Raw genomic sequence first — 20,093 nt, forward strand, 5'->3', positions numbered from 1 at the left:
AACGTCGACTGTAGCGGAAGTGTTCTCCGAGCCTGAGCGAGAGCTTAATGGCGGATAGTGGATGGTGGAGTGCTTAGTTCATACAAACTCCTGCCACGAGAGAAATTGTGATAAATCCTTCCTTTTCTGTCTGTTTCCTGAACTGCAGCCGCTGTAAACAATGATTGAAGCCATGAAGCGCGGCGCGGACATGGCGCTCGTTCCCGCGGGGGTGAAGAGGCCGAGGACCGAGCTGGTGGCCGCGGCTCAGTCCCAACAACTCGCTACCATGGTAGTGCATGTGTTTCTGACTGGGTTAATGCATTTGCGAGGGAAAAAACTGTCTTTCTCCACTGTCTTACATATAGGCATGTAAATGATTTTATAACAGGAGGTATCTAGCCGGGCAACTACTACTGTAGTGCACACTGTTTAGCAGGACAGTAGGCGATTTTGGACGTAGCCGGAGGTGTGATGCTTTGAACAAGGCACCATAATGGCCAAAATCATAATCACGATTATTTTGCTTAATCCTAACATCACGATTATATAATAACACATATTGTTATACTGTTAGGTATCATAGCTATTGAGGCAATTTGGGAGCAGAATAGTCTGATTGTAGTTTATTTTTAATTAGAAAACAGGCTTTTAGTGTACATCATAAACCTACAAAGCCTTTACATGGGTGAATCTTTGAATCAGAGTAAAGCTGGTCCTTAGTCATATAAATTGAGTGACTAAATATAAAAAAAATTAGAGTGTAAATAAATAAATATGCTAGGAATATACAGATCCAACCCTGGATCAGGTGAGATTTGAAGTGTATTTGTCATTTCCTGGGCTGATCCGCTGATATATTTTTTTTTATTATTAGATTAGATTCAATGTTATTGTCATTGTGCAGGATACAAGTACAGAGCCAGTGAAATGCAGTAATGTTTTCGCATATCCTGTAAAGAAGCTGGGGTCAGAGTGCAGGGTCAGTCATGATACAGCGCCCCTGGTGCAGATGTAGTTAAGGGCCTTTCTCAAGAGCCCAACAGGGGCAGCTTGGGTTGCTGGGGCTTGAACCCCTGACCTTCTGATCAGTAACCCAGAGCCTGTACCGTTCAGCCAACACCACCTCTAAAGTGTCCTCCTTTAGCTGCCGAAAACCTGGGAACCAACCAGGGACCTTTAGATTTTGTTGAACAACACAAACACAGATCTTGCATGTGAACACAGGACACAAATAGTCCTATGACCTTTCTCATAACTTGCCAGCAGAAGCTTGTTGACACAGGTCACGGTTATTCAGGACATTACGTGTGGTTCTGATATTGCACAGATAATGGACTTATGGGATCAGTGCATCCTTAAAACATGTCACCATGTTATGCAACCAAAAAGACTGACAAAATGCATGAATGGGGAGCTTGTAATTTAATGCACCTGCCTCAATAAAATCCACTGTTAACCAATTAGGTAAATTTAGCCAAGCTCATCAGTCAGCCTATTAATTGTTTTTAATAATTGATGATGCAGAAATGATCGTTATTAACTGAACAATATGCTGGATTGTCTTTCTGCGTGTGTGTCTTGGTTTCATAGGGTCCTCCACGCAGCTCCAGTTTGCAGGCTCCTATAATGTTGTTGTCTGGCCATGAGGGAGAAGTCTACTGCTGCAAGTTTCACCCGAACGGCTCCATGCTCGCTTCTGCAGGATACGACCGCCTCATCTGTACGACATTTCACTGAGTGCACTGAAAAACCCACTGAGTTTGTTAATAGTTGTTTTGCTTTTCCTTTTATTTGTGGAAATGCATTAGTGGAAACGTCTCAGGATGGCCTTTTAATAGGAAACATAAAGTAGTTTTACCAAAGCGCTGATTCTGCTCAGGGCTCAGTTCACTTTCTAAGATTTAATTGCCCGAAGCTACAGTTAATGGTGTTTTCAGTACGCTGAGTAAAACTAGTGCTTCTAGTGAAGTCTGTCCACTCTGCGGTCCTCTTGGCAGGCGGTTATTTCATAATTTAATTTTATAAAATTATATACAATTTTGAGGGCTAGTAGGATTTTTAATTCTTTGCCATGTCCAGCATGTATTTTGTGGCTTTCACATATTATTGCCTATTCAGTTTTCTGTCTGTATATATGAAGTATTTCTGAAATGATGTTTTTTTTATTTTTTAAATCTTTTCCAGTGTTATGGAACGTGTATGGAGAATGTGAAAACTTTGCCACACTAAAGGGCCACACCGGAGCTGTAATGGAGCTTCATTATAATACAGACGGCAGGTTTGTATGTTTAGGAATGGATACAAACTTGTGTAAATCGCTCTGATTTCTATGTTGATCGTGTTATTAGTAATCTGGACTCTTGTCTGTGAGATCAGGTTCTGTGACCAGGGCCGGTGAAGATTTAGGGTGCTTTCACGTATTGGTCCGTTTGAATCGAATTCTGTTGTTTACCAACTCAGTGGGTCTAAAAATAGAGCCATTAGTGCAGGCAGAACTCTGAATAATATTGACACACTGTTAACTGGCAGTTATTAATGATGGTATTCTCTCTGTTCTCTTATAAAATACATGATTCGCAGAGGAAAAATCATGAAAACCAGTAAGAAGTGGCCAACAAAGCCACCCTGCCAAATTCCTGACCAGTCAAAGAACTTGTACACATGCAAACACTTTGGTGCACATGAAAATTGTTGCAGTGGGAAACCAAACGAAAAAGATTTAAATCCACAAATTTGAATTTGGCTTTGGTTCACAAATTTTTTTACACTGGTTTTGTGTGTAATTATTTAATATTTATTTTGCACCGAGTCTGTAGGCTCATATGATTTCTGCAATTGCTGCACTTTTATTGCTGTTTTTCTGATGAATGAATAAGTGTTAAATGAGGCTGTTTTCATTCCCACCCCTCACACACACTTTTTGCACTGTGTAAGTCAACACTGCCAGTACAGGATGCTTTTTGAACACCTTTTCAGATGTCTTTGTCTGTGTCTGCTTTTCCCCCAGTCTGCTCTTTTCAGCCAGTACGGATAAGACAGTTTGTGTGTGGGACAGCGAGACGGGTGAACGTGTGAAGCGACTGAAAGGCCACACGTCCTTTGTAAACTCTTGTTTTCCTGCTCGCCGTGGTCCACAGCTGGCCTGCACTGGCAGTGACGATGGAACTGTGAAGGTAAATAAGACAGAAATCAGTATTGCATGGTGATGAGAGAGAAGGATTTTGGATGGGATGAGATCATTCAAATCATTGTGATTTTGTGGTACACTGGCAGGGATCGCTCAGGCTATATCGAGAGGGCAGGTTGAATCAGATTTGTTTTTTTTGTTTTTTTGGGTTTTTTTTCCTGCAGTTTGACAAAACAGTAAAATCTGAGTTTTCTCAATTTTTATGTGATTATATCTAATTAAAGTTTCCAGTGTTTCTGGATTTCTGGACCAATCAAATCAGATTTCATTGTTTGTTTGTTTTTTTTTTTTGTTGGTCATTTAATGTTCGGACACCAGGAATTTGCAGTGAGACAAATCCCAGTGATGCTACAGTCATCTGAGGACTGGAGTAGAGAGTGAAGAGACTAATTAGCCCTTCTCTCTGTCTGAGAAGGATGGCATTATTTTCTCTTGCGTTGTTGAGTATTTCTAGCTTAACGCAGATGGAAGAGAGCTCACGTATACAGAACAGGGCAGATAGTGCTCTCGTCCAAGGGTGTTCAGCTGCAATCTCTGGTGCACCATATCTACAAGGAAGCGCGTGTTTATCTGTTTCCTCCCAACAGAATAGGCAAGAACTGGCTAGTGGGTGGAAATGACTGAATAATTGGGTATAAATGGGGAAAAAAAAAAAAGAAAGAAAGAAATGCGTGGCAATAACAACTGTGTGGACAAAAACAGTATTTTCCTGTTATTTGCACCAAATACATACTTGAGCATACTCCACAGAGAAAGTAGCAAATGTGACTAAAAATTGGATTTGGTCCCTTGTAATTTGCAGTATGACCCTGTGTATAAATTAGATTTGCCCTACTGTGTAAACAAAACCTAGATGAAATACTCTCTGACAAACCTACATGTGTTAATGTAACATAAATCAGGTTCTAATAAGTGGATACTCCGTATGACACATGTAATAAAATGAATGGACTTTGATGATTCTGATCATAAATGCAGTATTATGTTTATGTTGAGTAAATATAAATGTTTGGTCAAGAATTAATGGTTCCTTGGTTTTCAGCTGTGGGACATCAGGAAGAAGGCGTCCGTTCATACGTTCCAAAACACATACCAGGTTCTAAGTGCTACCTTTAACGACACCAGTGACCAGATCATCTCAGGAGGCATCGACAATGACATCAAGGTAGAGAATCCGTGTGTCACAGACCTGTTCACACACTGCCTCGGTTTGTGTTTGTCAGCGGGTTTACTTTCCTTGTGTGTTTGCTGCAGGTATGGGACCTGAGACAGAATAAGCTGATTTACAGCATGCAGGGACATGGAGACTCAGTGACGGGACTCAGTCTCAGCTCAGAGGGATCCTACTTACTGTCCAACTCCATGGACAACAGTGGTGAGTGGCGTTTGGCATGTGAGGGACAGAGATGCAGGATCAGAGTGTGAGACTAAAATACTATGTGTTAACTCCTCTTTAAGATATTCTCTCCTCTGTGATATAGTGCGCGTGTGGGATATCCGTCCATTTGCCCCTAAAGAGAGATGTGTGAAGATTTTCCAGGGAAATGTCCACAATTTTGAAAAGGTAATTCATGCGGTCTTGAAAAAGTGCAGTAATGATAGCATTTCTGTCTTGTTGTGTAATTATCTCTTGCGTTTTTCCAAAAATAACACAGTTTAGTGTTATACAGGGTGGTTGGGTGATATATATTCTCTAATCTTAAATTTGGGTAAAGTAGATAGAACACGTTACACATAAGTGAATTGTTTTTTTGTGTAAATGAATATTACACTGTTTAAATGCAAAGTTCAACAGAGTTTTTTTATGCATATTGAAGGATTTGCACGTGTTCAATAAACAGCCAGTAGTATGTTGTACACTAGCAGTCAAACATCTGGACACACATGCTTAGAGAAAGCTTTATTTATATTACTTTATTCTATTTTACAGTATAATGATTAATGATAATGAATAACACATATGGAATTATACAGTGGCCAATAAGTGTGTTAAATAAAACAAAACCAGCTTCATGAGGGTAATCACCCAGGAGGCTTTTCTTACAATTCCCAAATAAACAGAGTTCCTTTCTGTTTCTCCTTTTAAGTTTTAAATGAAAGCTACTTGTTTGGGGAAACAATATAATTCTCAGTAAAACTGCTTGTTTTAAGAAAAAGGTACTTATTAATAATAGATTTTGATTCAAAGATATTTTAGATTTAGTTGTTGTTACTTCACTATTTACATTTGCCTTTGGAAATATTTTTTAAAATAATGCAAATCTTTTATTGTTTTTTGAATTTTACAATCGTTTAATGTCAAAAATGACATTAAAAGTGTCACTGGTTATAAATAAGTAGTTTGTAACACAAATATTACATTGCAAAACTAATTAGTATACAGTTAGTACTAGGTAGCTACCCAAAAAATCCTGTATGTGTACATTATTTATGTATCAGTTATTGTAGCAACAAATTTCAACCAAATTAATGTCATTAAAACAATGACAAATATACATATTTGATCTGCTGTCCACTTTTGATTGGGTAGTGTATGTCCAGAGAAAACCAGGCGAATAGAACATTAAGGGTAGGAAAATCTACACTCGCGTTTTGTCTTGAAGAGCTGTGATCGCTACCCAGATACGCATCACCTGTATTTATTAGATACAGTGTTTCATCTCTCTTCTCACTCACTCTACCATTGTATTATCTTCTCCATTCTTTTGAGATCACCTGTCTTAATGAGCGACTGCACATTGTGCCATTGAAGTTGTGAAAACCGATGCATGTACTGAATGTTTTATGAATTTCTTTTGTCCAAAGAATCTTCTGCGCTGCTCTTGGTCACCAGATGGCAGTAAGATAGCGGCAGGCTCCGCTGACAGGTAAGACCATGTGTGCTTACAGGCGTATATGAGCATTCAGATTAATGATTGGTGTATAATTCTGCATGTTTGCTTTTTAGGTTTGTGTATATCTGGGACACGACCTCTCGTAGAATCCTTTATAAGCTTCCTGGTCATGCGGGATCAGTCAACGAGGTGGCCTTCCATCCAGAGGAACCCGTTGGTAAATACGCCTACAATTCTTTTTGGCCTTTTATCTTTAACACAGAGGAAATTTAGAGAGTGTTTGTGTTTACCTTCGTGTTATGTTGTTTCTTCCACAGTGCTGTCTGGATCCAGTGATAAGCGCCTCTACATGGGGGAAATTCAGTAGTGTGTGTGTGTGTGTGTGTGTGTGTGTGTGTGTGTGTGTGTGTGTGTGTGTGTGTCTGAGTGCCCGAGAGAGCATGGCGGTAGGGGTGGGGATTAATGATTTTGAGAAACAGAAAAATTCAATTTTGAGACAGTCCTTGGCCGTGGATAGAATGTTCAGTTCCTTTTCTATGCTTTTAATAAACTCATTTTTGGATAAATGAATTTTGGTGTTTCCTTTATTTCTGATCAATATCAACTTCTCATTGCTGTCTTGGTCAGCTGGGCTTACTGGAATTCTTTTCAGTTACGAAAACAAGACCTTGCCAAACTATTTCTTAACAGTAGCATACAATGGAACTGCATTTGTTGGACAGTCTGTGTTAGTCATCTCCCGGCATACAAGATTAATGTACATTCCACTGTATGATTGCTATTAATATTTATCCAGCTGTGTTGATGACTGTTTTTATTTTCACTTTGTTCAGTGTTTAAAGCACTGCATGGATACTGTAAGGACAGTTAAGTGCAGATTTGCATTCCATGAAGAAGACCAATATAATTTATAGCAACAAGACATTAAGTGGGTTTCACACATGTTCCTTCATGAGCCTAGTAACAAATTTGGCCTTTTTACATGTTTGGATATTACTAATGGGAAAACAGAATTACAGTGCCTTGCAAAAGTTTGCCTTTTTCCTATTTTCTTGCATTACAACCTGGAATTTAAACAAATTGATTTTCAAATGAGTTTGATTTACACAACATGCTTACAATTTCTGAGATGCAAAATATTTTTTATTGTGAAGCAAACAAAAAAATAAGACCAAAAAACAGAAAACTTGGGTGTGCATAACTATTCACCCTCTCAAAGTTAATACTTTGTAGAGCCACCTTTTGCAGCAATTACAGCTGCAAGTCTCTTTGGGTATGTCTGTATGAGCTTAGCACATCTAGCCATTGGGATTTTTGCCCATTCTTCCAGGCAAAACTGCTCCAACTCCTTTAAGTTGGATGGTTTCTGCTGGTGTACAGCAGTCTTTAAGTCAGACCACAGATTCTCTATTGGATTGAGACCTGGGCTTTGACTGGGCCATCCCAACACATTCAAATGTTTCTCCCTAAACCAATTGAGTTTTGCCTTAGCAGTGTGTTTAGGGTCACTGTCCTGCTGGAAAGGTGAACCTCCTTCCCAGTCTCATCTCTTCGGCAGACTGAAACAGGTTTTCTTCAAGAATTGCCCTGTATTTAGCACCATCCATCACTCCTTCAATTCTGACCAGTTTCCCAGTACCTGCTGATGAAAAACACCCCCACAGCATGATACTGTCACCACCATGCTTCACTGTGGGGATGGTGTTCTGGGGGTGATGAGATTGCGCCAGACATAGCGTTTTCTTTTATGGCCAAAAAGTTCAATGTTAGTCTCATCTGACCACAGTACCTTCTTCCAGACGTTTGGGGAGTCTCCCGTGTGTCTTTTGGCAAACTCAAGACGTTCTTCCTTTTTTTTTTTTTTTTTGAAAAGCAAGCGCTTTCTTCTGGCCACTCTTCCATAAAGCCCAGCTCTGTGGAGTGTACGGCTAATAGTGGTCCTATGAACAGACACTACAGTCTTTGCTGTGAAGCTCTCCAGCTCCTTCAGGGTTATTGTTGATCTTTTGGATGCTTCTCGAATTAATGCCCTCCTTGCTCGGTCTGTGAGTTTTGGTGGGCGGCCCTCTCTTGGCAAGTTTACTGTGGTGCCATATTCCTTCCACTTTGCTATGGTGGATTTAATGGTGCTCCGTGCAAAATTTTGGCCCTGACCTGTTTGGAGAGCTCCTTGGTCTTCATCGTGCTGCTTGCTTGATGCTGCCTTTTGCTCAGTGGTGTTGCAGACTCTGGGGCTTTTCAGAGCAGGTATATAAGTAAGCTGAGATGATGTGACACTTAGACTGCAGACAGGTGGACTTAATCTAACTAATTATGTGACTTCTTGAGTTAACTGGTAGCACCAGAACTTATTTAGGAGCTTCATAGCAAAAGGGGTGAATACAAATGCACACACCAATTTTCAGTTTTTTATTTTAAAATTTTTTTGAAATGAGTTTTTTTTTTTTTATTATTTAATTTCACTTCATCAACTTGGAGTATTTTGTGTAGATCCACTTCATAAAAGCCAAATGAAAATCCTTTAAATTCCAGGTTGTAATGCAACAAAATAGGAAAAAGGCAAAGGGGGGTGAATACTTTTGCAAGGCACTGTATATCAGTTGAAATGTTTGCATATTTCTTTATGAATATGAAATAAATGTTTTCTAATAACTTGTGTGTCCACTCTTTGCCTCTTTAACTGCCTCCAACCTCCTTCGTGTCCTCGGAACAGATTTTGGATCTGTTCACCTACGCCTCTGCATATTATTTCTAACCTCTGTTCTAGATTGTTCTGTGCTAGATTGCGTGCCCATTTTTCTGAATATATATCTCTGTCAGGAGTCCCTTCCAGGAGGAAAGCTTAAACCCAAAAGCCAATTTCAAATTCAAGAAAGAATATTACAGTTATTTAACTTTCAATAGTCTGAGGATGGATTGTGCACATTCACAGTGAACTTTAAAAGCCATCATCAGTCGAGCTCTGAAAATGAGATCAATTACAATCTGCAATGAAGAAAAATCATGTGTAAAACTTTTCTAGCAGTAGAACAAGCAGTTTCTGTGTTTTCATACACAGTCTTTTTTTTTTAACAACTAAATGCCAGTGCCAAAAGAAAGGGTGGTGGAATGGCATCAAGCTGCACACAGTTAATAATTGTAATTATAATAATTATGATGTTCTTAAGCCATTTATCTTGCATTCATCATTGAGACTAAATTATTGTCAAGATGTTTTTTTGTGCTGCTGTTCCTTTATTTTCATACTTTATTACTATGGGTGAAACCCTGGAGGTATGAAACACATTTATCAAAAAATGAAAGAGGAATAAAAAAAACATAAATCAATCAGGTAGACTTTGCATAATAGTAGTCTATTTATCTAATAGTCTAATAGTAGATTTTTTGGAAGGCATTACTGCCCCATGACACAGATACCTAAATGGCAAAAAAAAAAAAAAAAAGTGCAATAACACTATGCTAGGCCTTCTTATGTATGGTGGGCCCAGTAGAAAGCTAATTGTATATTAAAAAATTGATCATAAAAAGATGGAAATGAAGGGTCTTTAGTCTTTATTTGAAACAAACTAGCATGTTGAGGAAAGTGTATTGCAGATTGCACTTGTGATAACTCTGCCTTGTCTGTAGTCAGGAAGTTGTGGGTATTCTTCCTTTGGTTCATGGTTCAATATGTCAGAGCGTCTCTCTCGTCGTATTGTGTCGGTTTTGAACAGAGCTACACATGCCACAGTAATAGTGTCACAGTCACTCATTAGGGCCCACACTAGCACTGATGTCTATAAGCATCTCAACGTTGATCCAGTGGGGCAGGATTACGCTCAAGGGAGGCATCATCACAGACTGCAGACAAAACTCACTCTTTCTCCGAGAAGCAGGCTTACAAATTGTACTATACTGTTCACAGGTGGGAGAAAATCATTTATTTAACCTTCCATTATTTAAACTGGACTTTATATATTTGTTGCACAATGTGGACTCTAATCTTTGAGTCAAATCCATGATCAGGGACTCAGCTTGGCCATTTGCTTTCACTGTTAGTAATGATATTAGTGAGCTCACAATATTAATATTACAGCATATTATTATAGCACAATATTAATATTACAGCATATTATTATAGCACAATATTAATAATACAGCAACATTAATTAAGTGGAGAAGAGTAGCCTACAGAATTGTAGTATTTTATATTAAAAGACTGAACTAGTATATTATTACCTACACATTAATGTTGTGGAAGGATTTCTAGTTCACGTATTAACCTTCCTTTATTACATGAGTATAAATGGTGCTACATTTTTATGTAGCATAACTGACAAGCTTGCAATTCTGTGGAACATTTTTAAGAAGTAAATATAGAGAAACTCAGTAATGGTTAGTTGCAATATTGTATAGAAGGGGTAAAATCTAATATATATCAATAGCTTGACATTGAAACTATTAGGGATGAGCAAATCATTATATCAGAAGGTCTCATCAATGGCATAATAAGAATGATGTTGGGCAAACTATTACACACACATACACACTTAAAGGCAGATAGACAGCTGGATTAGTAATTTTAAAATAGTGTTTCAGGTCCATAATGGCCTACTGAGTTTCCACCAAATAACAAAGATGGCAAACAGAAAAGTTGTAACCCTTCAAACCAAAAACCATTAAACTTATTTGTATGTTATTAATTTAACCATTAACCATTAAACTAATTTGTATGTTAAGTGACTGTGTGACAGGCCTGACAGGCCACATGAATGTACAGTCTGGGTTAGAAAGAATCAGCCCCAGGATTGCGTCTTGATACCATTCTGTGCATTTTACTTATTACCATTGGTGTTGCTGTTGTGCTTGATTCCACAAAAAACACAAAATCCTCCTTAAAGCATTTGTTACCATTAAATAATCTGATGTAAAGGCCAAAAATGAAACCTTATACTGAGGTCTTTTTTATGTCTTTGAAAGCCAGCGGGGGGGACTGCTTTGGGGTGGGGGGATCGCCCTGCTAGCCCATCTATACCAGCCGCCCCAGGAGAAACTTCAAGGCATATTTTGCATGAATTAAGGGGGAAAAAAGCTTCTGGTTATCCCAAACTCTTTGTTAACAGATTTGGAATTTCCCCAGAATCACGTGTGTGTAGTTGGTTAAACAATGTAATGGCCGTGCTGGAAAAGCAGGAAAGGATGTAATTAAGAAGAAAATAAGATGGCTGCAGCTATGAACGGAAGCATCTGTACTAGGTAGATATGTATTATCCTATAAGTGAAATTAGTCATCTCTAACCCACAGCTGATGTTAACTATGATATAACAAATATGAGAACAAAAACAAGACAAAAAAAAAAAAAAAAAACACTCACAAAAATGCAGCATACAGTGCCAAATCTCCCTGCCACCCTTTTCCCATCCTAAGTGAGAAGCTTTCCCACCACTGTGGATCTAAAAATCACAAACAGCTTCTTTAATAATCATCCTGAACATACTGTATACTGAGAATAAAGCATGTTAAGCATGTGATACTCAAGTTGTCCTGTATTTATCAGTTAATAAAAAGGTATAGCTATCAAACAAGTATTTGTGCATCAAAACTTTGTCCTCTCCAGAAAGTTAATCTTGGTGCTACATGTTTTTTTTTTGTAGAGCAGTTTTCCCCTTTTAGCTTATACTGTTTAGGCTGAATCCTGACCAACTCCCTTTGCACATATAATACTCTCCATTTGAGGCCATTCTTTCATGCACTGTGTTACAGCCTTCACTTAGATAGGGGGTAGGGTGCCATTAGGGATGGAGCCATGCTCTTTTCCTTTGTGTTCATTCGCCTGGCTGGAGGAGGAGAAGCAGAAGGAGCAGGAGAAGGAGGCGCACTCCCCCGCGCGGACTGCTGCTAAACTTGCACGAGGGTTTGGTTTCCACCCATAATCCCTTTCTCTCGCCCTCCTGTCGGTGTTGACAAAGAGTCGAGCGGTACGGAGGGATGCTCATCAGGGAGGTTCAGTCTGAGCTAAATCCGTGTGTGTAAAATTGGCCTGCTTTTCCTCAGACGCCGGACAGCGCGCGCGGTAAGTGACAAAGGAGTGCTTTGTGCCTCGTACAGATTTCATGTGCGGTATTTTTACACTCTTCCTCCTCCTCCTCCTCCTCCCCCCTCCTTTTTATTCACTATCCGTGTGATTGCATATCATATGATGCTCATTTGTGCAAGTTAAACATGCTCCCTGTTTGTGTCTGTGTGCGCGTGTGTGCTGTTCTTTGTGCTTTCTTGGTTCCCCTCGCGCGGAATGAAGGCGTGGCTGACCCGTTGCGGTCGGCTCCGCGTGAGAACAAAAGTCACCCGGAGACGCGGCTCAAGTGCGGTTATGATCATCAACAGCGCTGAAGGATTAACGCACGGAACCGCAGCTGCAGCCCGCTGGGCTCCCTGACGGTTTGGGTGTGTAAATAACGGTAAACAGCCGCCACGCTGGACCTCAACGGAGATCCGTCGTTCTCGCGGCGCCTCGCGGGGCCCAAGCCGTGCATGAAGCGCGAGAGCATGGGCCGCTGCGACGGGAGGTGCACGCTGGTGGTCATCTGCTCCCTGCAGCTGGTAGGTGAACGCCTTGTGCTGTGCTCCCTTACTGCACACTCATTCCATACCCAATTGTGTCTAAGTGAATCTGAGTGAGTGAGTGACTGTGATTGGAGGTGGGGAGTGGGCTTTGTCAGTCTAAAGGGAAAAAAAAAAATCCTCTCCTAGTTAATATTTCTGCCCAGACTGATTAACAGTTGCAAAAGTCTGATACAGAGTATCAGTGTTAGGACAATGGTTAAGGCTTAGGGTTACTCCTCAGAAGGGTGTGAGTTCAAATCCCAGCACCACCAACCTACCACTGGGGTTAAGACCCTCTTTTAACTCTCAGTATTCCTCTCAGTTGCATCCTGTCTCAATTCTAAGTCACTTTGCGTCACCGAAATGAGATAAATGAAAATGTGGTCTGAGATGCTGATCTCATCCAACTGCCATATATTATTCTGTGAAAATGGATTATGACTAACATGACACAGACTTTCCTGGCATGTTTTTTTAGCAGCTAGTATGCATTATTTAGTAATTACAGTGACACAAACTCAAAAGGAATGTAGTTCCAAAAGTAAGATGGACCTGCTGAGAAGTGGCTGTGATTTTTAAGGGGTCGGTGCACACTGGCGTCAGGCCTGTCATCTTTCGCATCAATCAGCAACACAAGCTTGGAGGACGTCAGTATTGGATCAGTGTCAGGTATCGGCCAGGACTCAGAATGTTGATATCGGTAGCATAACAACAATCGTGGTGTCACCAGAATGGATTTCATGGAAACTTTTAATGCCCCAGATCAGTGTGTGTTTTCTTTGCATGTGGCAAAGAGGGATCTCCTGAGGTAGGGGCTCTTTTCTCATAGGGCTGTGGGCTGGGGCTCCAGGCAGTTTCCATGGAAACAGCTGCAGCAGAGCGCTGTGGGATTACTTGTGTGTGTGTGTGTGTGTGTGTGTGTATGTGTGTGTGAAGGGCCCATTGCATTTGTCTGCCCCTGGCCTAAATGGATGACCGTGTTTTATTGGCCTGTTACGGCTCATTTTGGCTGTGCAGTCCACAGATGCTTGATTAGTTATGGTAAGAATAGATGCATGACAGACTGCCAGTTTTAAACCCCTTGCACTGAATTGCAATTATGGTATCATACATCACCCATACAATAGTTTTATATATAGTTATAAGAAAAAAAAATGTCACTTGAGCAGCTGTGAACTGATGCTACTGACTGACTGTTGTGTTGATTAAGCAGGAATGTATTTGCAACTGACACTGTGGGACATTTGCCAGTGTCCCTGACACTCTTTGTACAGTTGCTCTGTGCCGCTTCTGTTTTTGCCTAGCTGATCCACAAAACTTGTGCCAAGCAGCTTGTTTGTTTCTTGGATGCCTGTAGCTTGCTTGAGCTTCACCTGTTAATGAGAGCCAACAATACCAGACGTCCCGTCCTGGGCAGAATGCTGGGTCTGCTATGTAGGCCAGGTCTGTGCTGCAACAGTCTGTCATAGAGGCTGCTTTAAGGAGCCAGGAAGGAGAGGTTACACTATTTGTGTATATGTGAGGCACAAAAAAACAAGTCAACTTGGCTACATCATAGCTTATCTATTTTTAAGATTGAACAATCCAAAGCATTCAAAAATGGGCAGCTAGAATGTCAGGCTCTTTAATTATTCATTCGCAGATGGCCTAGTCAACAGCTTTTGAACATCATTATTCCACATTTTGATGGATGTATATAATTAGAGCCAATACACTTGAGTGCAAATGTTTGCATCCCTAATTTACAATTGATCTACAACAAAGACAGGTTTTACAGCAAATACAGATTTTTGCTGTCAACTGTTTTAATCATTAAGAAGACAGTTGCTCTTTGACAAGTCAATGTGTGTTATTAGTGCAGTTATGTATACTTTACTATAGTGCTTTTTTATTGCCACAGGTTGGTGTACATTAACTTTATGCATGTGTGCATATGTGTATTTGTAGCTGGCTGTGCTGCAGAGGCAGGTGTTTGATTTCCTGGGCTATCAATGGGCTCCCATCTTGGCAAACTTTCTTCACATCCTGGCTGTTATTCTGGGAGTGTTCGGGACAGTGCAGGTCCGCTCACGATATCTTATACTGGTAAGTGCACACCTGCATACACACACAGATACTGGTAAGTGCACGCCTGCATACACACAGATGCTGGTACGTGCACACCTGCACATGTTGACTGAGTAGAACGTACAATAGAAATCGCCCAAGCATCTTTGTTATTTGACTTGTACTTATCTGAATCTGTGTTTTGAGTTGCTTCTCTGCTACACGTGTCTAGTGCTTTGTGGTTTATATTAACTATTGTGTGTTTACTTTATGTGTGTTCAGTATGCAGTGTGGCTAGTGGTCTGGGTTGGCTGGAACGCTTTCATTATCTGCTTCTACCTGGAGGTGGGCCACCTGTCTCAGGTAAATAAGAGAAGAATGATTAGCTTAGTTATTATGGCTTATTATTTACCTGAAGTACTAAAGTTTTGCACTTGTATTGTTTGGGTCTGTTTTAATCACACACGCCAACTATTTAATATAAACAATTAAGTAATTTAAACACTAATAATCGAACATGTCAGACAGATGCAACTTTTAGGCTTCTTACCCAGGCTGTAGTAAGCTAGAAGCAGCCAGGATGAACATGAATAAAATTTGCCAGTCACTCGAATGCATGCAGGAAAGTGAAGAGGAAATTTGATTTCAGCCATTTAGAACTTTAAACCTGAAAATTCACTAACTTTGAAAAGATGTGCCAATAAGCAAGGGCTCTGGTGTCTTCTTCCTGGAAAAAAAAAAGCCTGGTTTATTCTTCTGTGTCCATCAGAGAACACATGAGGCATTCGGGTACAGGCATTTGCATAAGTGTCTGCCATCGTGCCTGAATATAACCTGAACATGTCCATTGGGGCGGGAAAATCTTAATGAAAGTCTAAATGAAAAATGTGAGAGAAAAAGAGAGTGGATGTCAGAACACTGAGAATCACTACTACTTACTACTGAGTTCTAAATCACAGATATAACACTATTAAATATTAATAGCAGGTATAAGGTGACCAGATAAAGAACAGTTGGGGATTTTTCAGAGTGAGTGAACACATTCACATTCATACTTTACACTGGTAGGAATTATTATATAAAGGTGTAACCAGCTGTAGCCCCACTTCATCTCAGCCAAAGAAGCTAAATGTTACATACAGTATATATCTCAGTCCTGATACACACTGCCTCCTTTCAGACAACAGCTACTGACTGGGTGAAGGCTAACACGAGCTTCCTCAAAGACCCTTGAAGCTAGCCACCTCATTTTTTCAAACCGCTGCTCCTGCTGCATCACAGGGTAGCGCAGTACACTCAGAGGAAAGCACTATCTGCCCTCCTCGGCATACATGAGCTCACAGATGCACGCAAATGTCTAGTGTCACTGTCATTGACGGGGAGGGGGGACATTTTGTTTTTAGTTCTCTTGAAAAATCCATTAATTGTAAGGCCTCAATTCAAATGTTTTGAAATGCTTGAATTTCAAGTGACACTCTGTGGTTTATTATAAAGTTACAGCACTTACAAGTCCATCACTGGAAAATGACCAGAAACAATGTACAAAATCCGGGGGCAGTCTATACCCTGCACATATAACAGGATATACATTACAAAAGCAGATTCTGAGAAGCTGAGTGGGAAAATTAAGGTCATATACTTTCTCAGAACCATTATCACATGCAGAGCTGAAAGGAGTGACTACATTTTCTTTTATTGATACCAAATTATTCATTATTCATCTTGAAATTATGCATATCGGTTAAATTGACTCTGTGAAATTGATTTTGTAGCATTTGTGTATTGACCAGACAGTTTTAATCAAGATGTTTCTTTGTGATGTACTTATTTGTTTAACAATACACAGTACATACATATGTTTTTTTTCCCCCACATCTATGTATAGGATCGAGATTTCCTGATGACATTTAATACCTCTTTACATCGCTCCTGGTGGATGGAGAATGGGCCTGGTTGCTTAGTTACAACAGTGCCTGACTCCCCATTGGCTCCACAAGACCATCATGTGATCACGGTCAGTGGTTGCCTACTGGACTACCAGTACATAGAGGTGGTCAGCTCTGCCCTGCAAGTGTTCCTCGCAGTGAGTGGTGTTTTTTTTTTTTTTTTTCATTTTCCTTTTTTATCAGCTCATTAAAGACTTTAATAAAAGAGTGCACTGTAATATGTACAAGTCGGTGTAAAACGCTACACAATAGAATGGATGATTAGTCTGTTTTCTCTACATTCAGCCTCTAAAACTATACAGATTAGATTGAAATACATTTTTTATAATATTTTTAAAATAATAAATAAATACCCCATGCCCCTATCACACTAAAACACAACGTCTTTGACTCGATTCTGTTTTTGTCCTAGCTTTTTGGCTTTGTATATGCCTGCTATGTTAGCAAAGTCTTCCTGGATGATGAGGACAGCTGTAAGTACTAACAGTTTATTACTGTTTGGTTTAGATGCACTTTCTTAACACCTTGCCCACAACAGCTTTCGTCATTTTTTGACTGTGTGTGTATGTGTGTGTGTTTGTGTGTCACAGTTGATTTCATCGGTGGGTTTGACTCGTATGGGTATCAGCCACCACAAAAGAGTTCTCACCTACAGCTGCAGCCTCTTTACACGTAGGTAACCTCATTAAAATTATGAGGAAGATATATGGGATATTTGGGCAATTTAACTTCATATGCAGTAAGATAAACAGTGTAAAGCCAGCTAACAGCCTTAGGAAAAGCTTTCAAGTAGTTAGCTGACTTAATATTTTCATTAGTTTTCTATCCTTAATAGGCATAAGAGAATACTCCAGAAGTTTTTCTCCATCTGCTAATTTTCCTAAAAAGCCAATAACCCCATGTTGAGTTTGAGAGACAGAAATAAAAGCTGTGTTAAACAACAGAGTTTCAAAAACATTTAAATTGTATACTGACGATAACATCACCAATGAACATTAAAGCCTTCCAGAAGCAAATATATGTTGTGTGAAGATTCCTGTGGTACTCAAGCATTGGTTAGACTTCACATTTTTCTTTTGGGCTAGTGCGTATAATAATAAAATATGAGGGAGAATTTTTTTTTCCTTGAAAGAAGTGTTATGAGCAGGTCTCATATGACGGGAGAAAAGACGCAAGATGCAAATCGGTGTCAAATGGAACACAGTTCCTATGAGATTAAATAGCCTCTGCACGCGAATAAATGCCCTGTTTAAATGATGTGTGTAAAGCTCAGCAGGGAGTTCTTAGCCTAACCCTAATTAATTCTTGACAAATACCACAAATTACTAGTGGAGTCTTTATTTCAAGTGCACAAAGTACTAGAACTTTCGGGAACCAAAAAATAAGAACTGAGCTTTTTCCATTCCATATTTTGAGTACCAATTCAGTACCAATGGTTTTTGGAGGCGGGGCTAACAGCACTGTTCATTGCTGATTGATTAGGCATACTGTGACTCCGATTACTCATTAACACAGAATAAAAGAACCTAAAAAAACCTTGTCAAAATGAACATAGTAATGTTTTTGACATTTAAGCTTCTAAGAACAAAACAGATGATGCAACAGAAAATGCTTTTCACCAGTCTTTGATGCTACAGACATCCGTGGCCAGGAGTCCAAGATACAGTGTTTTCTAGGTGGGAGGGATGGCATTACTCACTTGTCAATCAGAGCAACATTAACCAATCATGGGCATCTGTGAACCCATTTATATGAAAGAGGATATTACATGATTTCCTCCTAGTGTGTTTGATTGGCCTGTGACATTGCACAGGCAGCAATTAGAAAAGATGCGGAGGCTTACTTCACATGTCATAGCCTTCACCCTCGCTAGTTGGTAGCTGTCTTATGATAGGGGAGAAGTAGGTCGTGGGTGGCAAATGACAAAAATTGGGAGGAAGTCAGGTAAAAATGAAATACACTCATAAATAACAAGCACAACATAATTGAAGAGAAATGCTATTTATTAATCTTCTGATAATTTTCTTTTAGTCATAGATTCATAATTGTGTTGTCATTGTGTAACAATTTAAACTCCTTTGACAACGAGATTTTCATCACAAACCAATGTAAGCTGGTTTACCAAGCTGCTAACCAGTCATATACTGTTAATTCATAACTTCCTCCATGCTGGACTGCACACTGATGCAGTACCTTTTACAGTGATCTCTCAAACTGGTGGAAATGTAGCTAGAACTAGAAGCCCAGTGCTGGCAGTTTTTGTTTGAGAATGTCCAGTGGACAGTCACACGAGTTCACTGCTGACCCACGTCGTTAGTTTTTGTTGGCAGCATTGTGATATGGGCTTGTGAAACTTATTTGAACTGTGTCAGTTATTTTATTTGCTTTTTTGTCTTTATGGATGTCTATATATTTGTTTTCTGTTATAAAAAAAAGTTTGTTTATTTAAAACTGCATTTTAGATCAAAAAAATTATGAATTCGTTCTTTCTTTCATTTATTTGGATGCTTGCTTTAGAAATGATGAAATACTAAAGATTTGCTAAACTACATTTATATTGACACAGGCCATGAAAAGTGTAAGCTGAATTGACTGTGCTGATGTCACACACACTCCACCAGCTGGACGTAACTTTGCACATAAGCTTAGAGACTCCTTCTTTAAAGCTTTTCAAAGGCCTGGTCTAGCTGCGGATTTTCTTGCCTTATTTCTACTTGTTTAATAATATATTCTTGTTGGTCATTTAAAGACCTTTAAGTGTGCCTCCTGTTTGGCTGGAATTAAAACCCGCAGCAGGACTAACACTGTCTTGATAAGAGTGAAGACCTTTGTTTTAATGCATTGTATGATGGTGCTTTAGTTTAGAAAAATGAGTAGTTCATGTCTAATTTCTTCTGATTTTTTTTTTTATTTCTGTGTCCAGGGCTGGGTAGGAAGATGCGAACGCTCCCGAAGCAGAACTCTTCAGAGATGCTGTCCGGTGCATTGTGGGTTACAGTATATAGTTCTATAAAATTGTCTGTGTTTCTGAAACTGTCTCCCTCTGCTGGCAGAAAAATAAACTGCAGCACAGACACTGTGCATTCAGTGAGTCACTGTGAGAGAAAGGCTGTGGGTGAAAGCTTGTACTGCCACACTATGTAGTGTATGTCTCTGTGTACTTAGGAATTTAAAGTGCACAAACTATTTAGCAAATTTGAAATGGATAGTTATGATTTATTCCACAGAATGCAGTTCAATTTCAAAGCCATAGAGCATTGCAGTTGACTGCTCTGATTATGGTGTGCTTCCACTATATGGTTGAGTCCTTTTTTTTCCCCCAAGTCCTCACTGACATTTTTTTTAGTGTTAAGTACATATAATATTGTCTGTGATCAGAAGACAATGTACATTTGCCCGTGGCCTGTGGGGGAGGGAGAAAAGGCAGGCAAACCAGTAACTGACAATGCCATTGTTTTGCCTATTTGCCTAAGCTTTGTGGGGGAAGATGTGAGGACTCAGATCCTTTTGCCATG

General features: G+C 39.6%; 2 protein-coding genes across 2 annotated transcripts; both read left to right on the forward strand.

The window, feature by feature from the left end:
• Positions 1-14: 14 nt before the first annotated feature.
• On the forward strand, positions 15-6,569 carry snrnp40 (small nuclear ribonucleoprotein 40 (U5)). The gene is made up of 10 exons (XM_026929670.3): positions 15-271; positions 1,573-1,702; positions 2,167-2,260; positions 2,990-3,155; positions 4,212-4,334; positions 4,424-4,544; positions 4,651-4,733; positions 5,975-6,036; positions 6,117-6,220; positions 6,321-6,569. The coding sequence occupies exons 1-10, from the start codon at positions 161-163 to the stop codon at positions 6,368-6,370; spliced, it is 1,044 nt and encodes a 347-aa protein (XP_026785471.1). The 5' UTR covers positions 15-160; the 3' UTR covers positions 6,371-6,569.
• A 5,231-nt stretch (positions 6,570-11,800) lies between these two features.
• nkain1 (sodium/potassium transporting ATPase interacting 1) lies at positions 11,801-19,652 on the forward strand. The gene is made up of 8 exons (XM_026930141.3): positions 11,801-12,056; positions 12,282-12,583; positions 14,534-14,671; positions 14,915-14,995; positions 16,518-16,715; positions 16,991-17,051; positions 17,169-17,250; positions 19,502-19,652. The coding sequence occupies exons 2-8, from the start codon at positions 12,515-12,517 to the stop codon at positions 19,509-19,511; spliced, it is 639 nt and encodes a 212-aa protein (XP_026785942.1). The 5' UTR covers positions 11,801-12,056; positions 12,282-12,514; the 3' UTR covers positions 19,512-19,652.
• The last annotated feature ends 441 nt before the right edge of the window (positions 19,653-20,093 follow it).

Source organism: Pangasianodon hypophthalmus, chromosome 23, assembly GCF_027358585.1.
Source record: "Pangasianodon hypophthalmus isolate fPanHyp1 chromosome 23, fPanHyp1.pri, whole genome shotgun sequence".
Classification (NCBI taxonomy): domain Eukaryota; kingdom Metazoa; phylum Chordata; class Actinopteri; order Siluriformes; family Pangasiidae; genus Pangasianodon; species Pangasianodon hypophthalmus.

Coding starts and splice junctions, on each gene's coding strand:
- snrnp40 (XM_026929670.3), top strand. CDS start 161: ATGATTGAAGCCATGAAGCGCGGCGCGGACATGGCGCTCGTTCCCGCG. Junction 4,734..5,974: donor ATGTCCACAATTTTGAAAAG/GTAATTCATGCG, acceptor TTTTGTCCAAAG/AATCTTCTGCGCTGCTCTTG. Junction 6,221..6,320: donor CCATCCAGAGGAACCCGTTG/GTAAATACGCCT, acceptor TTTCTTCCACAG/TGCTGTCTGGATCCAGTGAT.
- nkain1 (XM_026930141.3), top strand. CDS start 12,515: ATGAAGCGCGAGAGCATGGGCCGCTGCGACGGGAGGTGCACGCTGGTG. Junction 14,672..14,914: donor GCTCACGATATCTTATACTG/GTAAGTGCACAC, acceptor ATGTGTGTTCAG/TATGCAGTGTGGCTAGTGGT. Junction 16,716..16,990: donor CCCTGCAAGTGTTCCTCGCA/GTGAGTGGTGTT, acceptor TTTTTGTCCTAG/CTTTTTGGCTTTGTATATGC.